The sequence below is a fragment of the Uloborus diversus genome, chromosome 2, assembly GCF_026930045.1.
Source record: "Uloborus diversus isolate 005 chromosome 2, Udiv.v.3.1, whole genome shotgun sequence".
In the NCBI taxonomy this organism is placed as follows: domain Eukaryota; kingdom Metazoa; phylum Arthropoda; class Arachnida; order Araneae; family Uloboridae; genus Uloborus; species Uloborus diversus.
The window spans coordinates 55,879,803-55,907,791 of record NC_072732.1 but is presented as its reverse complement, the minus strand read 5'-3'; the positions used below and the strand labels follow the sequence as shown (position 1 = coordinate 55,907,791).

At 32.3% G+C, this 27,989-nt stretch overlaps 1 protein-coding gene across 1 annotated transcript in view; it reads left to right on the top strand.

Moving 5' to 3' along the window:
• The window catches only part of LOC129235157 (protein arginine N-methyltransferase 1-like), a 42,390-nt gene extending 15,337 nt beyond the window's left edge, over positions 1–27,053 (top strand). The window contains exons 6-11 of the mRNA XM_054868848.1: positions 11,885–11,887; positions 20,110–20,197; positions 20,278–20,393; positions 21,282–21,432; positions 25,164–25,285; positions 26,727–27,053. Of these exons, the coding sequence (XP_054724823.1) occupies positions 11,885–11,887; positions 20,110–20,197; positions 20,278–20,393; positions 21,282–21,432; positions 25,164–25,285; positions 26,727–26,810 (564 nt within the window). The 3' untranslated portion in view covers positions 26,811–27,053. The remainder of the gene's footprint in view (positions 1–11,884; positions 11,888–20,109; positions 20,198–20,277; positions 20,394–21,281; positions 21,433–25,163; positions 25,286–26,726) is intronic.
• The last annotated feature ends 936 nt before the right edge of the window (positions 27,054–27,989 follow it).

Below are 27,989 nucleotides of genomic sequence, written 5' to 3'. Positions count from 1 at the left end.
GAACACGATACGCAATTTTCCTCAAAGTACAAGTTTAGTGTTGGAATGATTTCGAAAATAAATTTATTCATTAAAAAGAAAAACAAACGCAGAAAATAAGTTAATCTGAAGTGGCATGCGACTAATTGTCAAAGAATATTAATATATTTACAAGATGCAAAAGGATTGAAAGGTCAAAAGCGAGAATACACTTCCCGCAAAGCACGTGCTCATTGTCCACATGTTTTGAAAAAAATAATATACTATAAATTAAAATAAAAAAGAAAATAAGCTAACCTAAAGGTAGCATATGTAAAAACAAATTCTAGATTTTAAAAGTATTAAAACATTGACAAGATGCAAAAGGATTGCAATCTCGAACACGATACGCAATTTTCCACTAAGTAAAAACAAGTTTAGTGTTGGAATGATTTTGAAAATTTTTTATTCATTTAAAAGAAAAACAAACGCAGAAAATAAGTTAACCTGAGTGTAATGTGACTAATTGTCAAAATATTAATATATTTACTTACAAGATGCAAAAGGATTGAAAGGTCCAAAACGAGAATAAATTTCTCACAAAGCACGTGCTCATTGTCCGCATGTTTTGAAAAAAATAATATATTATAAATTAAAATTAAAAGGAAATAAGCTAACCTAAAGGTAGCATAAGTAAAAATAACTTCTAGATTTTAAAAGTATTAAAACATTGACAAGATGCAAAAGGATTGCAATCTCGAACACGATACGCAATTTTCCACAAAGTAAAAGTTTAGTGTTGGAATGATTTCGAAAATAAATTTATTCATCAAAAAGAAAAACAAACGCAGAAAACAAGTTAATCTGAAGTGGCATGTGTCCAACTGCCAAATAATATTAATATATTTACAAGATTCAAAAGGATTGAAAGGTCAAAAGCGAAAATAAACTTCCGGCAAAGCACGTGTTCATTGTCCGCATGTATTGAAAAAATAATATCTTATAAATTAAAATAAAAAAGAAAAAAAGGTAACCTAATCGTAGCACATGTTAAAATAACTTCTATATTTAAAAAGTATTATAATATCGGCAAGATGCAAAAGGATTGCAATATCAAACACCGGAACTATTATTCCGAGAAGAACGTGTTCAGTATTGAAAATTGCATTTATGATGTGTTTTGAAAAACAATTAAGCGCAATTTAATAAATATCTTTAAAAATAATAATAAAAATAAAAAAAAGCGAATGAACCGCCTGCACTAATCAACAAGAAAACTACTTATTGTTTCGAATCTTGCAGTAGGACAACCATCGATGAATCCAGTATCTTCTTTTTTTCCAAAATCTTTACAGACTTTACATACCATCAGGTCTTCACCCTTTCTTTCCAACCACGGAAACTGCTTTTGCCACTTGATGAAAGTTGCAGCGTTGACCCTTTTCCGTGTACATTTAGAAGTTGCATCTACTTCGTCATTATTTTTTTCTATTTCGACTTCATCGGCAATCCTTGGCCGTTTTTTTCCGCTAGTATTTAGTGGCGTAAAGTATGACTTTAAGTTACGTTTACTCATATTTTCAACAAATAAAAAATGATGGTAGCGATGATTTAAAAAAAAAAGAAAGAAAAAAAGATGAGCGAAATCCTGTGGGAAAAAAAAAGGAATCCTCGTGCTCGCCGTGCGTTCGTGTTACGACGGGGGGTCGAACTTGAAACATGAAGAAGATCAGACTATCTGCTCAAACAACCCTGATATGAGTCCGGTTTTGGAGGGGTGGGGCGATCGGGGGTAAACAACACTAAGGGAACAAAGGGGAGAAAAGATTACTCCAGAAAGAGGAGGAATGGAGGGGTGTGCTTGCAATGACACTGGCTGCTACAGTTCGCGGGCGAAGGTGGGGGGGGGGGGGGGATTGTTCAAGCTTTTCCGACTGAAAGCGATACTTCCAGGAAATTTTCCGCGATCGCAACGCACGCAGATGTTTTTGGAGACAAATCTTCCGAAAGTGAAAGCTTAGTAGGGGGGAAAGCTAGGCGTCACAGTGACGACTACGTTTCAAATCGCGGTCGTCAAAATGAAATTTACAGTTGCAAAATACGACTAACGACCGCTAATTTCGAGCTCTGGTCTCAACTGTTTTTCTCAATACAGCCTTTCTTCACTTATAATAATTTTCCCCTGTGGGGTTTCTCTTCACTTGACCTTTTTTATTTATTCAAATTCTTTCCCCCAACCTAATTCTCTCTCTCAACCCAACCTAGTGGTTGACATTTTAGGTTGGGTAAGAGAGTCGGGTGGTAGTGGACACTTTAAATTTATATCTAATTTTGCATCAGTAGCCTCTGTATTCAGGATTTTTTTTTTTTTCAATGAAAACTAGAAAATCTTAAGGCACTACCAGGGATGAAATTTTTCTGGCTTTTGTCGGAATTCTGGCTTTTTCTGTTGGCTTTTAAAACTTTTCCTCCTTTTTTTGCCTCTTTCAGGCCCTTTTTTTCCCCACAAAAACCAGGAAAAAAAACACGATTTTTAAAAATTTTTGGGCCTTGATTTCTTATGTCCCCCCCCCCCCCCCCCCATGTCCCCCCCCCCCCCGAATCTTCATCCTCCTCGATATCTGCCAAAAACGTATATTTTGGAATCATGTCAACGACGTCAAACACATGCTGTGCTGAAAGTTGCATGCCTTGAAAGTTGCATGCCTCGTTTAAGATTTCATTTTTTTTTTTTTTTTTTGTATCCTGCAAGTATTTCAATTATTTTTTATGTTGGTTAGTTTTTTACTACATGCTACATCTGCTTATTTTATTCATCATTTTAATAATATTTTATTTCTTTAATTTATTTTAGAGAAAATGCAAAACTCAATCAAAAAATGGTTTAGCACCCACAGTCTCAAATTTTATTGAAACTTCACATGGTTACTTTTTTTTGTGTATTTAAGAAAGTATAAAAAGTATTTTTGGTGAATCTCAAATGGTTTAGTCTTTACAGGCTGTCAAAAGTTTTGGGATTTCATGATTGAGTGAGGCAGCTGCAAGTCGTTCTTTTGATTCTGAAATTGTATTAGGAACATTTTTTAAAAACAAATTTTGGATTCCAATGCAAGGACGAAGATAACCAATCATTTTTATACATACTAATGATTTTTAATTCTTACTATGAAAAGTATGTTTTACGACATAAGGAAATTTTAGATTTTTTCTCTGTTGTAAATTTTTACTTTACAAAGAGACCTAATTTTAAAATTCATGTTCTCACTCATTTAACACTATAAACTCAAATGTTTTTAATGAAAAAAATGTATTTTTCTCAAAAAAAAATTTGAAAAGTTGACACTATTTTCTGATGCAGCCAAGATTGACCTCTGGCTCCCCCAACCCTTTGTTCAAGGATTTAGGGATTAGAAATTGTTGGCCTCTTTTTCAAAATTTATATTTGTTTAGGAATAAACACTCTTGCAAGAAATGGTACGATGCAGTGACTTGTACAAAAGTATTTACTTGTATTTAATTAAATACGTGTTATCTGTAAAACTAATAAATTAGCCGTTTTTTGTTGAATTTTTGATTATCATGGCTTCCAGATTCGAGATTTGTTTTTTACTGTAATTGTGTACATAAACAGTGAATATGTAGATTGTTATGTACTTTTATAACAAAGTGGGCTGTGATAATACAGTGGAGTCTCAAAAATCCGAAGTAATTAGGGGCTTGCCCTCATTAACTCGGATTATTGAAAACTCGGATCACCTAGAAAATTTTTCCACAATTAAAATTTACACAACTCGGGAAAACATAAGGAGGAGCACTTTTTACTTACTTACATAAAAGAAAAAGATCTATTGCTTTCACAAAAGAAAAAAATTATCACTCAAACTTCAACATAAATTTCCTTTTAATTAATTTTTTGTGGAATTTTAACCGAATTTTTTCTCAATATCCGTACACATTTATGTATGCAAAGCAACCAAACATAACCTCTCATTGTATTTTTATTATTTACTGAACATAGTCAATAAGTTTTACAGCTGCAAAATATTTCTATTTTCAGATTTTAATGAAAACCAAATTTTTAACTACTAAAAAGTATAACTTAAAATGTAAATGAAGCACCTCAGATTAAGCGGAACATCAAACTTTTGAGGCTTGGGTTTTTGAGATTACTACTGTACTTTACAAAAAGATGGGTAGCTGCCTAATTTTTATATACTATCTCAAAAATAACAAAACTAATTTTTAAAAATTCTAATATAATGTGTGTTTTTAAGGATTCTTATTTCACTTTTATGATGCAATCCAATTTGCTTATTCTCCTCTTTTTGTTTGTGTCTTTATTGTGTACTACTATTACTATATTTTCTATCTTATGTTTTATTTGATCCATAACATTTGTATTGAATGGTTTTACATCATTTTAAGAAAGTTTTTGGGGAGGTAATTTTTGGGAGTAATGTTTTTTCATTTTTCACCCCCCCCCCCCCCATAAAAATACTTCTGACACCATTCTTGCTGATTCTTATGTGAAATGACCCCCTGAACCCAAATATGACCACCGTTTTTCCCCCCATCAAGTTCCACTTTTCAGAAGTGTCCCCCCCTTTCCACTTAAATTTTTTTTCCCCAGTTTCATAGCCATTTTTATTTGGAGGGGAAGGGGCTACTTTAATATTCTTTTGAGGGACTAAGAAGTTGCTAAGTTCAAAAGCATGAACACTTGGAGCAATTTGGGAGACTCTTGAGGGTATTCCTCCCTAAACTAATTTTGAAATAATCAAACCCAACCTTTTATTTCCCGAGGGATTTGTTTTAAAACTTCTTCACTAAAAAAAACATTGTCAATTACATAGTCATAGATGCATCACAGATCTTCAACAACAAACTTAGAGATCAAGAATGAATTTAGGTATACTTAAAATGTAGCATTAATGTATCAAAGGCAGATTGATCTTGCACACTTTTTACCAATAACTTTTTCAAATACTTATTTTAAAGCTGGAATTTTATTATTTTAATCCATTTTTTTTAAATGTGAAAGTAAGTTAAAATTGATATTCTCCGAGAGGATTTTATAACTTTAATATCTATTGTAGCTTATTACCAACTTATGAATGTTGTTTTTCATTTTATCTCTCTTGTCTTTAGATTGAATGTTCTAGTATAGTTGAACATGCTGAGCAAATTGTAAAAGATAATCATTTGGACAATGGCAAGTTTATGTTTTATTACCAATTTTTATGAGATAAATATTTAGAAAAAAAGTAGAATGAGTTTCAGACGTTTCAGTATATTTTTGGTATCAGTTAAGTTGCTGTTGCCGAACCTCTTGTTGATGTAGTTGATCCTTAACAAGTTGTAACTAACAAGTTGTCAAGATTGCTGTATAAAAGCATTAACACCTGGTTAGAAAAACAGTTGAAAATTTTCACTTTATAAATATACAATTAGTTACAACATGTTAATTGCATGTGTTTTTTGCATTAATTACATGGTTTTATTGTAACCTCAATTTTGCTAATTTTGAACTTTAGTAGTAAATAAGATTTTCTTTATGAAAGGACATTTTGAGCCAGTAATAAAGCATTTTTAAGTGGTACTTTGTGACTTTGTTGTCATAAACTAGAAAGTGTTAGTAGGGCATTCGTAAAGAAAATAGTTAATAGTTTCTGCTTCAAGCATTTGGAAATCACCTAAATTATTGTTTGAGCTTTGATTATTGAATTAGATTAAGTATCATTAAATTACATTAACTGCCAATTATTCTATTTTTTTTTTGTAGTTGTAACAATTGTGAAAGGCAAAGTTGAAGAAGTTGAATTGCCCGGTGTGGAAAAAGTTGACATCATAATTTCTGAATGGATGGGCTACTGTTTGTTTTACGAGTCAATGCTTGAAACCGTTCTTTATGCAAGAGATAAGTGGCTGGTATGTTGCTCTTGAGTTTTATTTACTAAATAGTTTTATAACTTGTCGTTTGTTATATATGTCTACACAAGGCCTGTAAAATGTTGATATTTTTTAAAAATTGATTTATCAGCCATCTTATATTGTGATGTTGTGATAAATCAATTTAACACTGAGTTCAGTTTTAGCGCTTGTAAAATTCTTTTTTTTATTATAATTAACACCCCCCCTCCTTATTTTCAGCTTAAGTCCATGTGTCTATACATTCTTATATAACAATTACAAATCTAATAGTTCAATTTTAATAGGTTTTAAATCTAATTTAAAGAGTTGATGATGCTTCTTTCTGTACAAAATAAAACTGATTAAAATATTTATATGTTTTTCTTTTGGTACTGTAATTCATGCAATTAATATTTATCAATCACTTTTACCTCTTTGTTTAAAAATTTTGTTTTATAAACAATTTCACCTTGCTAAGACTAGGTAATATAAATTGACGTAGAAAAGAACCCGAGTTAAATACTTAAGTCTCTGTATAGTATGCTACAAAAACTGAAATTGAAATAACAAAAATTCTTTTTAACAAAAACAAGCCAAAAGTAAATGAAAGTAATTAAGCACTTCTATTTCTACATTGTTTCATTATCGTCTGGTTAAAATTAGATTAAAATTGATAAAAATAAAACAAATTGTTGATAATAAAAGCAAAATGGTATAAAAGGTAAGACTAGGCATAGACTGACATATAAAGGCAATAAGTATTATGTCTGAAACAAAGGAGAAAGTTTCACTCTAATACTCTCAAACTAAGTCAATCAATGCTATCAACCTACTAGTCAAAAAAGGAGAGGGAAGTTAGGCGTTAAATGTGCGACAACAGTTATATTAGTGGACTAAATCGAATACAATCTTTTATTTAGTAGTAATAACACTCCTCCTCTTATGCAGTGCAGTGTTGGCAGACTTGCAGAATCAGAAGTACATAAGGATTTGCTTTTTCCATTGTGATCTTGATAGCAATGTCATTCAGCGATTAAAATTGTTCATCAATTTAGAAAGTAACAAACATTAAATAAACATTTTAGAATGATTTACTACAAATAACAAAAGCTGAAGATTATAGAAAAAATAAATAAAAGTATAAACTAAAAAGACAATCAAATATTTATATGAAAAGTTTGCAAAAATTCTTTCTGAAGTTTGTTTTTTAACTGACTCACGTATTTGCACGTAATATCACGTTTTGGTAAAACGCCCACGACGGACTTGCACGTAGAAAACTGCCTGAGAAAAAGCTACCTCCAAAAGGCCCAGGTCGAGGAATTCCTTCTTCGTGTCCCCTCTGATCTCCCGAGGAGAGAGGCGTTGCTTTATCTTTCCCGTCTACACGCTCTGCTAACTCTGAAAGGACACTTGTAAAACCTTTTATTTGTACCTTACTATTGTAGTTGTAATAGACACCACGGTGGAGAAATCCTAACTAACATTTTATTTTAGACTAGTGGCACCCGCACGGCTTCGCCCGTAATAGAAAAATTAAAGGTGTTTTGCATAAAAAGTAGTCGAAAACTTTGTACTGCATAGTGAATAAAATATAACAACGTATATAAAGTACAAATTTAAAATGAAAAAAGGTTAAAAAACCAGCAAACAGCTGTTTCGGCACTCTAAAATACAAATGCCATCATCAGTGCAATTAAAAACGAAGACAGGTTCAACCCGACTAAAACACAGTCGAGGCGAACATTGGAATGAGAGACGAGTTGTCTATTCGTCTCTCATTCCAATGTTCGCCTCGACTGTGTTTTAGTCGGGTTGAACCTGTCTTCGTTTTTAATTGCACTGATGATGGCATTTGTATTTTAGAGTGCCGAAACAGCTGTTTGCTGGTTCTTTAACCTTTTTTCATTTTGAATTTGTACTTTATATACGTTGTTATATTTTATTCACTAAAGGTGTTTTGGTTTACCTGTATATTTACAAATAATGTATGGTGAATTTTCTCGCCAATTGGCTTGTACCGACGTTACAGTTCCACGTTATGATAATTTCGTATCTCGCCAATTGGCTTGTGCCCATGTTACGGTTCCATATTATGATAATTTCGTAATTTATGATAGTTTTTTTCTTAAAATTGGAATAAAAAAAGAACCACATCAAATTTTCGAAACATCGCTTCAAGGTGCACACCCCCATGCTACAAACTAACTTTGTGCCAAATTTCATGAAAATGGGCCGAATGGTCTAGGCGCTATGCGCGTCACAGACATCCGGACAGAGAGACTTTCAGCTTTATTATTAGTAAAGATTATTTTATTTATTTGTTACGAGCTTTGACAAAGTCATATTTGAATATGTAATATGAAATCATTGGAATTTATGTATATATATCATACAGTCAACTATGACTATCAGACGTAATAAATTTCTATAAGTGTCTGTCTGTCTTCCTCTGGACTGGAATGTCTGGTTGCATTGGGCACAGGTTATCCAAAGGGAAGCCATTCCACATTGCCTCATCCTTCTACACCTTAAGAGGACATTCTACCCTGATAATATCTGGGGATGTCCAGACACTACTAAAATCATAAACTTTATGCACCTCAGGCAGTATTAAGCCCCTGCAGTGGGGTGGTTCAAAAAGATTTGTTTTCAGCTAGAGTCTGGGACAACACCTATTTTTTTAGACTTACTGATAGTGTTATACTGTAAAAGTTTTAGCTTCTTACTTGAGTTTTAAGACTGTGCTCAATGACCTTCAATTTAACATTAGCTGTAGCATAGAAAATGTCACAAATTTAGAAACGTTTAATTTCCCCAGCTGTTTTTTGTAATTATTTTATTGCAATGTATATACACATTACTAGTGTATATGATAATGTGCAGCGTTGTTTTTTTAGTTCAATGTATTTTTGTAATCCCCCTCCCCATACTTATGAAGTTTGAGGGAGGGGGTTGAGCACCCTCTTTCAGTTGAAATAGGAAGCTAAAATTCTTCTAGTATATAACAGTATATATCCACAGGTATAAAAATATTGAGGGGTGTCCTGTTGTCTAGGAGAAACTTTTTTTCTTTACATGTATTTTTGAACCACCCTACCCTGCAGGTGGGGGATAACTAGCAAAGTGAGCGGGGGGGAGCCCGCTAGTATATTAAAAGCAGGGCAATTCCATGTCTGTTGGAATGACATTTTTGATGAAAAATAAGTCTTGTTGATTACCGTGAAATATTCGATAAAGCTGATTTTTTTTTCTTTGAATTTTATAGTTAACAATGAAAATATGAAAAATAAAATAGAAAACATTATTTTTTTACTGGCACAATTACTGTACACTTTAAACTAATGCAGTATAGGTTACAAAACCTTCAATGTAATTAGTATATTCATACATAAAGAGTTTTTTTTTTAATATGATGCCTGTCCTGAATAGGGAAGTTGCAACCTATTAAATGTTCATATTTTGGCTATTGGATATTGTTAATTGACCCTCAAAACTAAAAAATTCACCATCGCCGAATTTTAATACACCGTGGTTGATTTTTAATGAATTTTTAAAAATACACGCGCAAAAGTGCCCGCTTCTGAAACGTGTTGGGGAGAGTTTCTAATCTAATAATATCTCCCCAATGTTTCTTTGATACTAGCAGAGTGAGTTCGGAAATAAGAACTTGACAAACTATTTCTAACTTTCATGAAGTTTATTTAAACGATAATGTAAATAGATAAAAACACGCTGTAAATGATAAAAATAAATACTAACAACATAATCTCTTTACATGCTACTTCTGCATGAGATAACTAACAGTGCAACGCAAACTGCATGACTATTGACTAAAAACTTTGATGAAGTAGACCCATTGGGAAATAAGCTAAGTCCAGCTCATCATTTCTAATAAAGGGCGAACGGCACGAACAAGCAAGTTCGCATACCGATCAAGCGACCGCCTACAACAAGAGATGATCTAAGAGAGAGCGAACTAAAGCCGCGAGCAGTTTAAATATCCCCCCGGGTCATTAGCATATCCGAGTCACGTGAACAGACACATCACTGCTATCGTTAAGCACACGTGCCATCAGATTTCTTCTAGAAGCATTCTATGACGTCATCCACAACGGAGTTCCCGCCAAAGGTGAACGAAAGTGAAACAAACATTCGGTCGATTCGACCAATGTGAATGAGTGCTGATAAGATTCTTTTACCCCAGTCATGCAGAATGATTGGTAATACATTATACGTAAGGAAAAACATTCTTTTACTATTGGTGTTGTGAGGTGATGAGATAGGATTATTTACTGTTGTTATTAACAGGCATTTATGCCTAACAAGGCCCCCCCTCTCATCATCTCACAATGAAAACATTTAAAAAAAATTTAACTTCCTTTAGACATTTAACACAATTTCCACATATTAATAACTATATGAGAAAAAACAATGAACAATTTTTCAAATATAAACTTGACTCTATATTACGAACTTCCAATATAGATCTAGAATCTCAAAATTTGAGAAAAACAACATACAATGCACTTTGCTGAAAAAATGTAAAAGTTCAAAGAACAATCATCTTGAAATGTCTTTTTTTTTTCGTACTCTCTCGTACGTCGTAACTCATAGTACGTTTTCCACGAATTTTCACCAAAAGTTCAAAAACAAATTCTTGATCAAAGTCCTTTATAATTTTTTGAATCATTTTTCCGATTTTATTTATAACAATGACAGTAGGTTAATCTGAAATATAAAATAAAAACCCACAGTAACTGTTCGAATCAGCATATAAAATATCACAGTCTAGAAAATAGCATAGTATAAGCATCTATTGAGAAATATTTATGACGAAATGTAAATAAGCTCTTTTACTAACTATCCATTTCTCACTAAATCATTTCATTTACAAATAGATCTCTAAAAATCTAAAAATGCTCCCATCTATACTTAAAGACTATGATAATTTTAACTGATTAAAATTTCATTTTTACTAATTCAATTTTTTTTTTTTTTAATAACATTTTTGCACCATAATATATTCAATGAAGGAAAATTACAAATTCTAACGTTAACAAGTGGTGTTTCCAATATTCCAAAATAGGGTCTCACAAAATGAAAAACAAATACACCCGCGATAGACCTTCATGCAACAATTAAACTCCCTCTATCCTAACTCCCGGGAAGACTCTGACAATTACATTTTCACTTTTAACGAGACGTAACAAAAAGCTGTTCGCAACCCGGTTGATAGGAAGAAAAAGCCACCGAAACATTCAGGTGGGCAATTAAAAATTGTTAGAACTTGCAAAAAAAAACATTTCACAAAACATGATGCAAAGGAGAAAAATTTAAAGTACATTAAACAATTTTCAAAAATTTCTAAAAAAATGTTTCTAAATTATATTATATTTGTACAAAAAAAAATTTTCAATAAATCTTTGAATTTCTAATCGGGTGAGAGGTTTCGTGAATATGTCCGACATGTTATCTTTGCTTTTGACATATCTCACTTTAAAAATATTTTTATGAACTAAATCCCGAATGAAAAACAATTTGATATCAATGTGTTTACTACGATGATTTTCGATAGGCGATTTAACAAAATCTAACGTAGCCTGATTATCCACATACAAAATAGATTTAATTTTACAACTTTTAACAATTTTTATTTTGATGCATTCGTCAATTATACGATCAAACCACATGAGTTCTTTTGCACATTCTGTCATGGCAATAAATTCAGCTTCCATCGTTGAAAGGCTAACGCTTCGTTCTTTGAACGTGCGCCATTCAATTGGAGCTTTATCAAGTAAAACAAGTTGACCGCCTAATGAGGTTCTATCATCTTTATTTGTGGCGAAATCAGCATCAGAAAAAGTTATAAGTTGAACATTTTCACATTTTAAGTTTAATTTTAAATCTTTAGTATGGTAAACATATCCTAGTAATTTCAACAATCCATCCCAGTGTACAATTCCTGGGTTGCTTTGAAATTGGCTGAAAATGTTAACAGCATATGATATATCAGGACGTGTTCTACTAGAAATAAATGATAAACACCCTAATAAACTCTTGTATGGATATTTTGACTTTTCGTCAATCTCAGCTTGAGTAGTAGGACAATTTAACTTTGAATAAACACATCCTTTACTAATAGGTAAAGAAGAAATAGGAATTTTAAATTTACTAAATCTTTCATAAACTACACGAATGTATTCAGTTTGATGTAAATTTAAGCCATTTCCTTCATTTTCAAATTCTACACCTAGTAGCTTTTTAGTTTTACCTAAAATTTTAATTTCAACATGTTTTTGAAGTAAATTCAAAGCATCTTCAATATTCCTGTCCTTCTCACTGAATAACACAATGTCATCCACATATAAGAGTAAAATCACATTATCAGTATAATAAACACAATTACATGATAAAAATTTATGAAAACCAATTTTAAGCAATATATTTTCAATTTCATAAAACCACAGACGACCGCTTTGGTGCAAGCCGTATATAGCTTTATTCAATTTGCACACATAATTTTCTTTTCCCTTCTCAATAAAACCTGGGGGTTGCTTCATATATATTATTTCATCAATAGGAGCATATAGGTACGCACTTTTAACGTCACATTGAATATGTAGCCAATTTTCTCTTGATACCAACAAAGAAAAGAAAAAGCGAATGGTACTAAAGCAGACTACTGGGCAGAAGGTTAGATCAAAATCTAGTCCCCTCACTTGATTAGTCCCCTGAGCGACTAGTCTACTTTTATAAACTTCACCATTTTCCCCTTTCTTTAAATTATAAACCCATCTACATCCGATAGGATTAACATTTTCCGGTAATTTGACTAAATTCCAAACATTTCTTTTACGCATAGTGCCTATTTCAATTTCCATATATTTTTGCCATTCCCCCCTTTCATTAGATTTTAATGACTTTTTATATGTTCTAGGGATTTTAACTTCTGTGTCTAGTCAGGAAACATGAGTTAAAATTTTAGATTGATTTGAAACTTCACCCTGAAAATCATCATTGCCTTTAAAATTAAATAATTCCGGATCATACGCTATGTTTTCACGAAGACAATATTTTTGAACATCATTCAATGATCTTAATCTTTTGCTATTCCCCTTTTCAAAATAATATACAGTAAACTCCCGATTATCCGCGGAATTGGGTGGCACAAGTGCCGCGGATAATAAAAATCGCGGATAACCGCAAAAAGACTAAAATGGGGGACAAATCAGGTAAAAATTGTCCTTTCTCAAATTCTTAACTGTATTGATGCATAACACGTCTGCAAACAGTGAAAATATATATAGAGTACAGTACAAATGTTTTGTATTTTTGCTCAACCGAACTTAACATCATTAACAAACAAATGTATGTACGATGAAGAACGAATCAAATCAATCAATCAAACAAAAACAACTGAGTGTAAATTTACAATTTTTCAAAAAAAAAAAAAAAACAGCCACTGGTATTCGCTTTTTACTGCGAAAATACATGTTCGTGATTGTTGATTGATTCGCGGATAATCCGCCCCGCGGATAAACCGCTCGCGGATAATCGGGAGTCTACTGTACGTCGTTTCGTGAACCATCAGGTCTAGGGACAAATTTCCGAATCCACCTAGCTTCCCGCATTGGTTTGCGACTAGAATCATCCCCCTCACTGTCTGAACTTTCCGCCCCCCCCCCCCTTCAGAGCTACTTTCAACATCTAATTCTCTGAAGCGATCCGAATCTTCGCTTTCTTCCGAAGAATTCTTATCTTCTGCTTGAGGCGAAAGAGGCCAGAAAAGGGTATTTTCTTTTCCGCGCGATTCCTGCTCGGAAGTAAATTCGTCCTTGAAAAAGGAATTCTCTTTGAAAGATACGTTGATTGTTTCAATGACTTTATCTTTGTCTGGAAGATAAACGCGAAATCCTTTACGATTGAACGCGTATCCGATTAAAACGCCTTTTTCGGCTTTTAGGTCTTGTTTCTTTCTTAATTGTCGTGGGATACCGGCAAAACAAGTAGTTCCGAATGCTTTTAAATGTCTTACAGACGGTTTTCTTCCCCCGTAAAGTTCAAAAGGAGTCTTTTCTTGACTTGAATGACAAATCCTATTCCATGTATATACAAAATATAACATCGCGTCGGGCCAAAAATTGTTTGGCAAACCACTTTCTTTTAACAAAACGCGTGCACTATTTGTTACTGTGCGGTTAAAATTTTCAATTAATCCATTTTGCTCTGGTGTGTACACATTTGTGAGTTCATGATGTATACCCATATTTTGACAAAACCCGTCTAGTTCCTGATTTACAAATTCCGTCCCGTTATCAGATCTGATACTGACAACCTTTTTGCCGATAAATCTTTCGGCTCTCAGAATATGTTGTTTTACAATTCCCGGAACCTGACTTTTTGACTTAATAGGATACAATGAACACCTTTTAGAATAGTCATCAATAATAGAAAGAAAATAATTTTCTCCGTTTCTTCCCTCTACTTCACATTTTCCCCAAACATCCATATGCAATAGTTGCAATGGCTGGGTACTTCTTACTCTATCAATTGACTTGAAACTAACACGCTTAAATTTTCCTAATTTACAAACATCACAGTTTAACTTAACGTGTTTAAACTTAGGTAGGCCACGAACAGCTGAAAGATTACTAGTTTTACGAATACTTTCAGTGTTGACGTGTCCACAGCGTTTATGCCAAGTTTCAATGTCACTTTGACAGCATTCTATCGAAGGTTCTTTATTTACATGACTAGAACTAGGAGAATTTTTAAACTTTTTACAATTAACATTATAAACTCCATTATTGAGTTCAGCTTTAAAAAGTAATCCCTGTTTGTCGGATACCTCCACGAAACCTCTCCCACCTTTAAATTTTGCACCACCCTTGTCAAACTTGGTGCCAGACAAAATATTTCGTCTCAAACGGGGAGAATACATTACATCTTTGAGAATTACAGTTCTTTTACCGAACTTAACTTTGATTTCCCCTTTTCCCTCAATCGGGAAAGTTTGCTTTTTCACGGCAACAGCCATGTTTACATCATTTAGGGGTTCAAATGTCCTAAACCAGTTCTTATTTGAGCAACAGTGATTTGATGCGGCAGTGTCAAAAATAAATGTATTCCCTTTATCTTGGGTCTGACTAAGATTTGCCTCTGACAAGAAATACAAAGGATACTCACATCTATTATTTGAAGGTGATCGGCGACGCTCCTGGAACTTCCTTCTAGAACTCCATCGGCGATTTCTACTCCTCGGGCTCGTACCTTCATCCCTCCATTCTTTCCGGGATTGGTGCTGGTTTCCCCTTTTATTTCTTTCTTGTGAAGTCAATCTTTGACGGTCTTCATTTTTGCCATAAAGGCATCTGCTCCTTATATGCCCATCTTCATGACACTTGTAACATCGAATTTTAGATTTAACTTGGAAAACCTGCATCTCATTTGTCTTCTCTTCTTTCATTTCTTGACGGTTTTCTTCAATAATTAGGTCAACCAGGATTTTCTCGAATGTAAAATCTTCATTTTTCCTCATCAAAATCTGTTGAATTAGATGATCATACGTTTCTGGTAAACTTTGCAGTAATTTAAAAGAAATACAGTCCTCCGGGAAATTCGGATAAGCAACTTTGATTTTGTCGAAAATTCTCTGCAGACGCGCCGCAAATAAATTCAGCTTTTCTCCATTCTCTTTCTTGCATTGATTCAGCTCAATGAAGAGTTGCATACTTATACATCTATTCTCCGGAAAAAAATGTAATTTTAGCTTCTTCCAAGATTCGCATGGATCTTCTATAGTTTCAACTATTTTTCTTAGATTTTGGTCAATATTCAAGAAGATTAGAGAGACTGCAGTTCGCTTCCTCACAATAAATTCCTTCACATCTTTTTCTGTTACATTCGTCTTCTCATTAATGACTGGTTCTTTCTCTTTTCCGTTAGTAATGTCCCATACATTCCGTTCCATGAGAAGGAACTTCATATTCGTCGACCATTCGAGGTAATTCTTGTTGTTGAGCTTTTCAATCTGAATCGCTAAATTTGCCATTTTTCTTTTTTTTTCAAACTTTAGTATTCTTGAATTTTGGTAAAATCCTTCAAGTCGCTTCTATCTTGGTCGCCCCCCCATCTCAACATTCCAATAACTTCATCTTCAGATGGGTCATCGAATTTGCAGCTTCCAAAAAAAAATTTTCAAAATTTCTGAAAAATATCGAAATGTACACCATCCAACGGTACATGTACTTTTGGCAGCAGTACAACCCCGCCTTTTTACAGATGCATGTACACTCTTTATCATTTCCTAGTCTTAACCAAAAAATATTTTCACTAGGTCTGCACAGGAAAGGGACTGGGCCCATAACCCGTGTTGGGGAGAGTTTCTAATCTAATAATATCTCCCCAATCATTTCTAATAAAGGGCGAACGGCACGAACAAGCAAGTTCGCATACCGATCAAGCGACCGCCTACAACAAGAGATGATCTAAGAGAGAGCGAACTAAAGCCGCGAGCAGTTTAAATATCCCCCCGGGTCATTAGCATATCCGAGTCACGTGAACAGACACATCACTGCTATCGTTAAGCACACGTGACATCAGATTTCTTCTAGAAGCATTCTATGACGTCATCCACAACGGAGTTCCCGCCAAAGGTGAACGAAAGTGAAACAAACATTCGGTCGATTCGACCAATGTGAATGAGTGCTGATAAGATTCTTTTACCCCAGTCATGCAGAATGATTGGTAATACATTATAAGTAAGGAAAAACATTCTTTTACTATTGGTGCTGTGAGGTGATGAGATAGGATTATTTACTGTTGTTATTAACAGGCATTTATGCCTAACAAAACGTCACAGGGCGCGAATGGGTAGCCTTCCGCCGAAGATCCCTCTTTTTCGCTAGGAACATTTTGAGCGCGCTGATATTTTTATTTTTTAGAAATTCAATAATCCTTTTGAACACACTATGGAGACCGGATTCGTTAAAGCACAATCTAAATAATCTTTCTCATGTAACATCAATGAGGATATTCGAATATTTCTGAGAGGATGAGAGGTTTAATGTTCAGAAACGCAAGGAGTTAAATGCGAGGAGATAAGCCTTTTACGTTTCGTCTTCGAAGTCGAATGCGTGACCTTCGTCTTCCCCCCTATCGGAAGAGGGCATGACGTCACTTCCTATGCCATTTGACGTCACAAGAGCTTGAACTTTAAAAATTAATTTAAAAAGAACTACTTATCGTATTGCAAAAATTTTTTCACCTATGATGTTCATACATGTTACTCTATCATATAAAAATAAAATTGAAAAATCGAAAACTTCCCTATTGCTTAATCGTGCTCATATGTGTCCCAGGACTGTTCATTTGTGCCTTCCCTCTCCTCATTGAGGCACATGTGAACAATTGAAGACTTTTTTTTTTTTGAAACCATATGTAGTGGAGAATTAATTTAAAAAAAAATCTCAAAACATTCAATGACCCAAGGAAAATACTATTCAATCATGGAAGCATTTTTGCGCTGAGAAATTGATAATATTTTTTGAAATATATAAACAAATGAAGTAAAAAGAAAAGAGGATCACGAAATGACTATTTTGTTACGAGCAAATATTTTGTTAGTTAAATTTGGTTTGCATTTTAGTTACATTAAAATTTTGCTCACAATACGTGCATAAAAGTGAAAGTTTCGTCTAAGACAAACAAATATTTCTGATCTCTTCACTGAAAACATTTGTAATTGAATACCAGTAAATAGTACAATAATTTAGTATAGGATTTAAACCCCCTACGAAAATTTTCAAACTATTCCAAAAAATGCTTTTTATTACTTTTTTTTGCTAAAAAATTGTTATTGCTATATTTTATTCATTTATTTATTTTCACACTTCACTTGAAAGAAAAATACACAATTGTTATTGAAAGAGTGTGAAAACTCACGACTTTATCTTCAGTATTTATTATTTATATTGTAATTATTGCAAACATTCTTTTTAACCACAATATACAGCGAAGCAAATTTTCCTTCAAATTTTAAATACCTGACTCAGGATAACAAAAACATTAAAATTCTTTAAATTTGAAAGTGCATTTCTATAATTTAACATATCTTATTCCTCGAAAAATTTCACTTCAAGAAGCATCACTTCAAAAGCGCCTATATAAGTACACATATCTAATCTATTCTTTTGAGTTTTTATAAAGACATTGAATAGTTTATCAAAAAAAAGTATAGTGAACAAATCAGATTTTTTTCCCCTTCAGTTATGAGATGCATCATTTTTTACATTAGTATGTTAATGTCCTTAAGGCAGCATCTCTACTTTAAATAACCTGTTGTAGCAAAAATCAATAACTAAACAAATGAAATCAAACTTCATTGATCCTAAAAATTTCACAAGAAATCAGATAGGTAAAATCCTCCCCCAAATAAATGCCTGATTACGGGCCTAAAGAAAATATTAGAAGTACGTATCAGAATTATGACACTCCCCCCCTCCACCCCCCGACAACTTTAACTATTCACGAAATTATATTTTTGAAAAAATGCATAATAGTGGAATGCTCAATATCTTTTTGGGATTTTCTTTCTAACTCCCAACACCTCCCCATCTGCCGTGTTTTACATCAAATATTTATCAACTCTTATTATTGTCTGTAACTTTTATATTTCTTTGTGTTAATTTAATATCGTCAGCTCTCTATCTACAATTTCTCTCTCTCTCTTTTTTTGTGGAATTGTAACAACAATAGAAATTAGACGGAATAGTGGATATATTTTCATGGAATTTGAAAATGTTGACAACGATTTTCTTGCCTGATGTTAGCGAAAAATATATTATTTTATATCTTGAAGTAAATAATTGTGCTTGCTTAATTATGTTTTAATTATTCAAAATTTTTCACAGAAAAAAAAATTGCAAAAATTAACAAATATATTATTTGATTATCCGGGGAAATTATTCAATTAAGTGAGGATCCTTAACATTGCATCTATGGGGAAATATTTGATCCAGAAAAGCTTTATTCGTATAGGCGGTGAAAATTAATAGTTTCTGAATGAAAAAATATACTGTAATCTACAAAAATATAGTTCAACAAAAAAAAAAAAAAAAAATACTATTATTGTTAATACTTTTCAAAATTGTCTATCTTTTCTGATCTGAAATAATTTATTTTGGAGAAAATTTAAGAATTCCAAAAGACCTTTTCTTCATTGCAAGAAAAGATAGCTATAGATGAATCTCCACAGCACCATGTAGATCCAATGAAGCGTAGATGGGAAAGGAATGTGGGCGGAACTGAAACTTTACTTGTCATGCTACAAAAGGGATTATCTCTTTTAGACTCAACCTTGTTTCGTCTTGTTTGGGGGAAGAGATTCCACAGGTGAAAGTATGTGGCCACTAGAATGGCATTGTAGACTGGAAAGCCCTGTGCTAAAAAAAGCATTTTTTGGAATTTCCTGTTCTCGTGGGCGGGTTAAAAATTAGTATAAGGTTCCAACACAACTTAAAAAATCCTTAAAACATTGTTTTGAAGATATTAAGGTACTAGCAAATTCTTTTTTCTTACTTAGGGAATTTAAAAAAATGATAAAAAGATTCCTTTTTACTCCTTTTTAAGCAATTATATACTTTCCTTTGGAATATTTTGAAATCTTCCCCTTTTCTCTCTAGTTTTTAGTGCCAAGTAAGTGACTGTGGTCAGGTTTTGCATTTCATTGTAACTTTTTTTAGGGGTGGGGGGGGGGGGGGGAGAAGACTATCTTAGTTATATATATATATATTTTTTTTTTTCATATTCCAAGTCTAAAATTTATGCATGCTGCACAAGTATCTCAGATCCTCTTATTGAAAATAGTCTAGACCTTGGGATATACTGACTGAATTCATGGCACCACTTGCACCATGTTGCTAATTCTGCTTTATAAAATGCTACAAATTTTATTAAGTTTTGGTTTTGGAATAGCCATGTAATCTTCATAAAATAAAAGTAGACAACTCAGTAGAAGCCAAAATTTTTAAAATATTAGGACAGTAAGAAACGATCTCGAGCAAACTCCTTAAATTTCAGTAAGTTTAAGTGATATACTGCACATATGTTTGTCTTATAGTTTGTAATATGTGGTATATTTATTTAGACTTAAAGTTCATGTATTAGTTATTCCTAATTAAAATTAGTTTTTTATTTTTTAATGTTTTAAATTTATTAAATACATTTTTATTTGTTTAGAAACCTGATGGCATGTTATTCCCTGATAGAGCCACTTTATATGTTTGTGGCATTGAAGATAGACAGTACAAAGATGAAAAAATTTCTTGTGAGTTCCTTTTTCTATATTCATTGCAGTAATTTTTCAGATTTCTAATGAGTGAAATAAGAATGTAAGATCTTTTCTAGGGTGGGACAGTGTTTATGGCTTCAACATGAGTTGCATACGTAAAGTTGCTGTTACCGAGCCTCTTGTTGATGTAGTTGATCCTAAACAAGTTGTAACTACAAGTTGTCTTTTGAAAGTAAGATGTTTTATGCTGAATGTATTACGCTTTTGACTTTTTCTCTTGATACACATTTATTAATTGCATTAAAAAAGGCCTAAAAAACAATGATTTCATTAGAAACACCTATGATATAAATTTACTTTAATTTTTTGCAAAAGTCTTGAATTGAAATGATTGGACCTTTTTTTTATACTAAATTTAATGATTTAATTAGAAATACCTATGAGATTAATTTACATTCATAATATGCAAACATATTGGATCAAAATGATTGTTCTTTTTACTGCCTTTTCAAATTTTTAACCCCCTCCCTTCATTATCAACAGGTTTTGCCCAATGCCTAATACAGATCAAGAATAAGTAAAAATAACTTATCAATTTAATTTCAGCCTGTTTCATTTTTTTAAATTAAATAGTTCCGTTCAACAAGTATAGTTCAGTTAAGCGGGAAGGGGGGAGGGTTCAGCGAAAATAGAACAAAGTGCCAGTCAAGTTTTTCCCCTGGTGTACATTTACAACCCAGCCAAATATCATAGTTTTCAAAAACCCATAAAGTTGTCTCAGTTGACGGTGACTGAAATGTTGATATAATTTCATTAGGTCTAAAAATTTTAAGCAATGTATAACTCTTATTTCATTTAATAAGTAAGATGTTAGTGTAGTTTTAAGTAGTACACTCAATGTAACCACTCTTATTTGATAAACTGTATATTTTCTGTAAAAAGTAATGAGTTTTTTTTTAAAGAAGAAATATTTGTAGTTTAATGCGTTAGGCATCAGAGCATTATTTGAGTCAATTTCTCTTGTGATGTATGCTAGAAATCCATTGTTCCATTTTTTTGGTGTTAATGTAGAATAAAATATTGCAGTTAATGTTAGTGTTTTAACGTACTTCTTTTATAGGAAATAGATCTCTACACTGTTAAACCTGAAGATTTGTCATTTAAATCACCATTTTTTGTCACTGTTCAAAGAGATGATTACGTACAAGCTTTTGTTACATTTTTCAACGTGGAATTTACTAAGTGTCACAAACGAATTGGATTCTCAACAGGTGAGTGGTTTTTCTAATCAGATAGTCATTGTAGGAATTTATCAGAGCCCAAGGGCAATCGATGATTTTAGTGGTTAATTGATGCTAATTGTAAGAAAAAGGGAGAGAAAGCCTCTGGTGTTCTATTGGTAAAGCAACTACATTCGTGCAGTTTTTGATCATGTTTCGCAAACTTAATCCAGCAGGGACTTCAGTTCAGGGAGTTCTGTTGTGCTTTAACAGCCACTTTCTTATGTTTATGGGGGTGGTTGTCACCAACAACACAGATAAGCAGAAGAGAAGGAACAGAAACCATTTTCCAAATTCTGTGATATCTACACAGTACCACAATTTTTCTTCTATAACTAGAAAGTCGCTCGTCAAGGTATGACCAGTGAATGTTGCTTCTACATTTGAACGAAGCCATTGCCTGTTTGGTGATATTTTGATAGTTGAAATTGTAACCCTAACTCCAGTGGATTAACCCTAAACTCCAGTAGGTAGCGTTCATTGTTGACTTTTTTTTTTTTTTTTTGTTTCTTCACTCTCCTGAAATGACAGTCTTACCAGTAAAACAGTTAAGTTACTGGTTCCAGTTCAGCCTTGCCACAATAAAGCTTTTCCCTGCATGTTAAATATTACCAACACACATTATCAAATTGCCGTGGTGCAAGTTTCATTGTTGAAGCACACGTTTTACTCAATCATCGGCAATTATTTATATTAGGATTCAAATAACAAACTATATTATGTTTCTACCATGTAGGTTCTCTTGCAATTTCAACATATATTATTTTACTTTTCTGTGGATTTTTATTTGTACTTGAAGTACCTAATATATTAATGGTTGATTGTTTCTTTCATCAAATATTTCTAATCAAAAATATATCAACACTTTTTGATGAAGATTAAATAAAAAAAAAGAAAAAAACCCTATTTTGGTTCTTTACTTCTAATTTCGACTCCAAGTTTGAGTAAGAACCTTGTCTTTTTTACATATATTCTTTTAAATGGTTTGTATTTGCTGTTTTGTGTGACATTCCTCTTTTCTTTAATGGTTATTCTTCTCCAGTTGTACTATTTTTTTTATGTTTCTCCTCAAGGAAAGTGATGAGAATATTTCAATTCTATTTAAAATGCAGAATATGTGTTGAGGTACGCCTCCATATTTTGATATCTCCCTTTTAAGCCGCCAAAAGTTTTGCTGGCCCAGTTTGGCAACAGTGGAGAGTTTTAATTTTGTTTTCATAGAATTCTAATGTTGAGCAAGCAAAGAGGAAAAAGTGATGTGATTATAATATTACCACCTCTGAGAAGGTTTTAAGAATTTATATTGTTTCATTTCAAGTTTGTAAATAGTCTTAATGTTTTATTGTGCTAGTCTTTCAATAAATGTTGTGTTTAATGCCGAGTACTTCCTGATTCGAACTGCGTATTCAGAGCCAATACATTAGTGATTCTTTACAATATGAGTAAGGAATAAAAACTCAAACTTTGAGGGAGGTTGAGGAATAAGTTTGCTGGTAACCCCTTTTTGTTTACACAGTTATACTTAACCTCTAATTCTACAAACTTCTTGTTTAGTTACACACTGTTTAGAACAAGAAAAAGTAGGGTATTTCCATGGTAATTTAAAATTGACATGAAGTAACTAATTCTTCCTGCTATTAAGTAATATTTGAACTTGATTTTGATAGTCCTGAAATTTTGCTTAAATTCTGTACCTCAAAGCCAAACTAACAAAAGTCACATTATCTCTGCTTTGCAGGAGAGTGTAAAACCATTTGTTTGGAGCATGCAAAGGCTGGGGCTCGAGCTCTTATAACACCAGTAAATAATAATGAAGGATTTGTTTTAATAAAATTACGTTATGGTTCAATGCAGAATATGATTCTACATGCAGTAAAACCTGTCTACAACAATACTGTTGGGACCCAAAAATGATATTGTTATGGACAGGTTATCGTTATAGACAGGTTTATTGTTATAGACAGGTTTCACCATATGGGCAGTTCTCAAAAGGTGGGAGCAAACACAGACCTCAACTTTGAAGCTTCAACACCAAATAACTTTCATTTTAATTAACTCAAAAATTTTTGAGTTAAATTATAATACTGTATAGAGACAAGAATTGACATAAATTATGGAAAAAATGCTCTTTAAATGCCCTTAAAAAATATTTTCTTTGCTAAAAGGCGCAATTTTGGACATACCAAAACGTTAACTGAGCAAATGTACCATTAAAGAAAAAATTTTTAAAATTATTTCCATACGTTTCAAAAAAAATTTAAAGGTATGAATCTTACACTGAATAATTTTTTGTTAATATTTTACACTAATAACAAAAGTAAAGACAGATTATTCACTTTGTAAACGATTTTAGAAAATAGTAAGTTTGAAATTTGATGCATGTCCAAAATTTACGATCTTTACAATGCTATTTTTTGAGAACTAAGTATATGATGTTTTCATTTTAAAGGTGTTTATCGAGCCTCGGAATCAATTTTTAATTGTTTAAAAGTGTTTTCATAAGCTTTTATGCAGTATCTTAGAAGAAAAATAATTTGTTTTAAACGTACATGTGAGATGTCCAAATGGCGTTCGATCTTGACGCCGATAATTCTGTCCATTTATTCATAATTTTTGATGATCTACTGTCTTCTAACCTCAATAAAAAACGTTATTATAATGTTATCTTCTTTAATCCATTGGTATTCTGCATAATTAATATGTTACACATTGAACAATACATAAATTACAGTAGAAACATGGCTGCTTATGATCGAACCGAAAGCCATTTTGCGCTAAAATCGCCAAGCAAACCTCCGTTGGCGACAACACAGTATACGATAAGCTAAAGGTTACCAGAGGGGAATTCCAATTTGACAAATGTAGTTTATCGTCAGCTGTACCAGTTTTGGCGACTTTATCACCTGCGCTAGCAATTTTTTTTTTTCCGCTTTTATTATTTTAGAATTCTTTTTCTCTTCTTTCTTTTGGAAACATAATTTAACGATCTCCAAATAGAAATACGAATTTCTTTCTTTCTTTCTTCAATAATTTTTTTAGATATCATTTTAATTCTTATGACATTAGAAAAAATATTCATTATTAAAACTGATGTCACTTTTTACGATTGTATTATTTTTAATTTGAAGCTTTTTTTTAACTTTGCATCAATTTCTTCAAAATCATTCCAAAACTTTATTAAATGTAAGGAGCAGCATGTATAGCCATTCAAGTATTTCATTAATATCCTCTTTATTATTAAATTGCAAAATTTAAAAAGTAGTAAATAAAATTTTCATTGGAAAAGTTAAAAATCAGATTAACAATTGTCAAAAATGGTGAAACTTACGTTATGATGATGTCCAAAATCCGTTACCTACAGGAAAACAATGTCCAAAATCTGTTACCTACAGATTGCTGATTTAATTTGCTAATTAACAATTTTTACAAATACCTGCTGTCTTTTCATGTTCATATATTGTGTTCTAGGTATGCATACTATAGAATAAAATCAAAATTGATGTCAAATTCGAAAATTTTTGAAATTGCTCAAAGTTAACTTTTTTGTTCCCACCTTTTGAGAACTGCCCATATAATGTTGTAATAACCTGAAAATTGCCATTTTTGACTAAGTTAGTTTGGACCTGGGGTAGAGAATTGTGAGCTTCTATCTTTTCCTCCACACCTACTTCTAGTTTTTTAAAAAATATATTTATAAACCTATTTATGTTTTTCATTTATAGCACCTGGAGCTCCTTATACACATTGGAAACAAACAGTATTTTACTTAAATGATTACTTGACTGTAAAGAAAGGCGAAGAGATCTATGGTGTGTTTGGAATGCAGCCCAACCAAAAGAATAAAGTAGTATATTTTTTACCTTGAACGTGAAACTTATATAGTTTAATTTTGATTTTCATTACATGCACTGTAGATAGGTAAAAGTATGCAGAAATTTTCTAAACTGACCTTTTTAAAAATATTTCTGGAGAAATACCTGACGTATTTTAACAAACATTTGTCATATAAAGTTTATGATTGAGCTCGTAAGATACATGAGTGCCTCAAAGCTCTGTTTTAAATAACCAATATACCTACCTAATAATTTTTTTTCTCAAAATTTAACACGGTTACATTATTTTGCGTAGAGGTGACAAGTGGGAGAAGATCAGAAATCTGTTAGGGTAGAGGTCCTTTGAATAGCTGATAAAGGAACCAGTCAAGAGAAATGTTGGCAGAATGGTAACTTAAGAATGAATATAAGTTAATGTATCTCTCAAAATAGGAAAAAATAATTGAAGGTAAAAAAATGGTGGCAATCATTTGTGTGGGAAAATATTGCAATCAAATGAGATGAGATCGGATCAATACGTTGATAACACAATACGGATAACTAGTATGGAAAATAAAATACCGTTCAACCACGGATTGTATGGAATTGGCAAACGTCCACTTAAGATGAGTCTGAATGAGGGGGAAAAGTAAAATTTAGATGAGCGTGTTCCACTCATTTGAATGAGACTCTGCTTAATTTAGAGGCTAACATACATCTGCATAAGCTTATGTTTCTAAAAATTAATGGATGTGTCCATTTCCATGTGTAAACTGGATGTTTGCCTTTCCATACAATCCGTGTTCGGACAGTACACTACTCAAAAAAAAAAAAAAAAACTTTCATAATTATGATATTTGAACTTTTTATTTATTTATTTGTTATTATGCTTCCAAACAATCATCGAATAAGTTAGCAAATCGTGAAATATATTATACTACCTGTACCCGAATTTAAAGGAAGTTCGTTGAATTAAAAAAATCCACGCTCCTCCCCCCTGTTTTAACATCAAGTTTGTACTATTTCTGTTGCAACTAGATCTCATGTACTGTTTAATATTATAGCTTGGCAAACATTTCGTAAGTGATGTCAATTATGCAAGTGATTCAGGCACCAACTGCCTCAGTGATGCATTTGGTCTCTTGCTTTATATCTTGCACAAACGTTTTTGAAGGATTAACATTTTACAATCACCATTCCTCAGTGACTTTCCAACAAAGTATTCACTCTGGTCCATCTTATCAGTTAAATTTAAGACAAATGCCTATAAAACTTTGTTCTTTTCTTAGTTGATGGTTAGTGCCAAAAAAGGAGAATGCTGTTCCCAATGATCTGTTCAAAAAACTAGACTCATTTCTAAAGATTTATTTCCTTCTTACAGATGAATAAAACAGCACTCCACCTGCACCTTTCTTTTATTAAATGTGTGTATATAAAACTTGTGAATTATTAATTTGAGTTTTTATTTTTCAGCGTGACCTTGACTTTTCAGTTGATGTTGACTTCAAAGGAGATCTTTCTGAGCTTTGTGGGAGCTTTGATTATCGTATGCGATAAATGTTTTGTGAAGTTTTATTTGATGTTCATCATCAAGTCTTTCATATTTTTCATTTGTCACTGTTCTTATTTTGTGATGTCTTCCTGAAGTAATTTTGCATTGACATGCAATTATTACTGATGTGTTCAAGTCATAGTTACATCTACCTTACAACAATTACATTTTAGTCAACATTTGTTATATGTTTGATAACTTTACATATGTTGATGTAGTGTAAATAAAACTGTTTTCACTTTCAGAAATTTGACCTTTTAGTCTCTTATTTTCAATTGTACACAAACATTTTAATAAATTAGTAGTTAATGTGTTTAATATTGTATTTAACACATCCTTCAACTGCATGCAAAAATTATCAAGAAAAGTGAGTTGTCCTCTCAGTATATAATCCAGTCAGTAGAGAGTGCAGTCCACACCAAGTAACCCTCAAAATAGATTTCAAAGTTTACAGAAAAACATATGCAATTCAATTATGGATAATAGTTCAGTTTAGTTGAGAATTATATTTACAGAAATAAATAAACTAGGACACACTATTAAAAAAAAAAAAAAAAAAAAAAAAAAAAAACTTTTAATATTCTTTAATGTGCAGTGTGCTTACATTGAACTTTGTTATCAATGTAAAATCTCAGTAGTATTATTTAATCAATAAAATGATATTTAGTGAAAGAAAAGATAAAGTGTTGGAAATACTACATCTTAAATTATGCAAGTGGAGAAAAACATTGCAGCAGGAATCAATGTGGTGATATAATTAATCAACAGAATAAAATAATCCTGCAATGACTTCTAGAAAATTTTAAGATCAGTAATTTTCTGTACTAAAGGTTGCAACATGCCTGCACCAAGAAGAAACAAAAGAGGGAATGATATTTTTAAATTTTTTGTGATATTGCATGTTTTTATAATTATTTATCTTCCTTACACTTCATTTATAAGGGACAGTCAAATGAAAATGAGGCAGGTGGGGGGGGGGAGTAAGCTTTATTATTTCAAAAATTATCGCCATAACTGTTAGTACATTTATCCCACTGGGAGACAAGAAGATGGATGCCTTAGGACTGCCATTGGCAACTTTTGCGACTATTTCTGACCGTAGGTGACTATGGCGACTTTTTGATCAAAAACGGCCTAAAAGCGACTACTTTTAAAAATTGGCGACTTTTTTTTCATATTTTGTG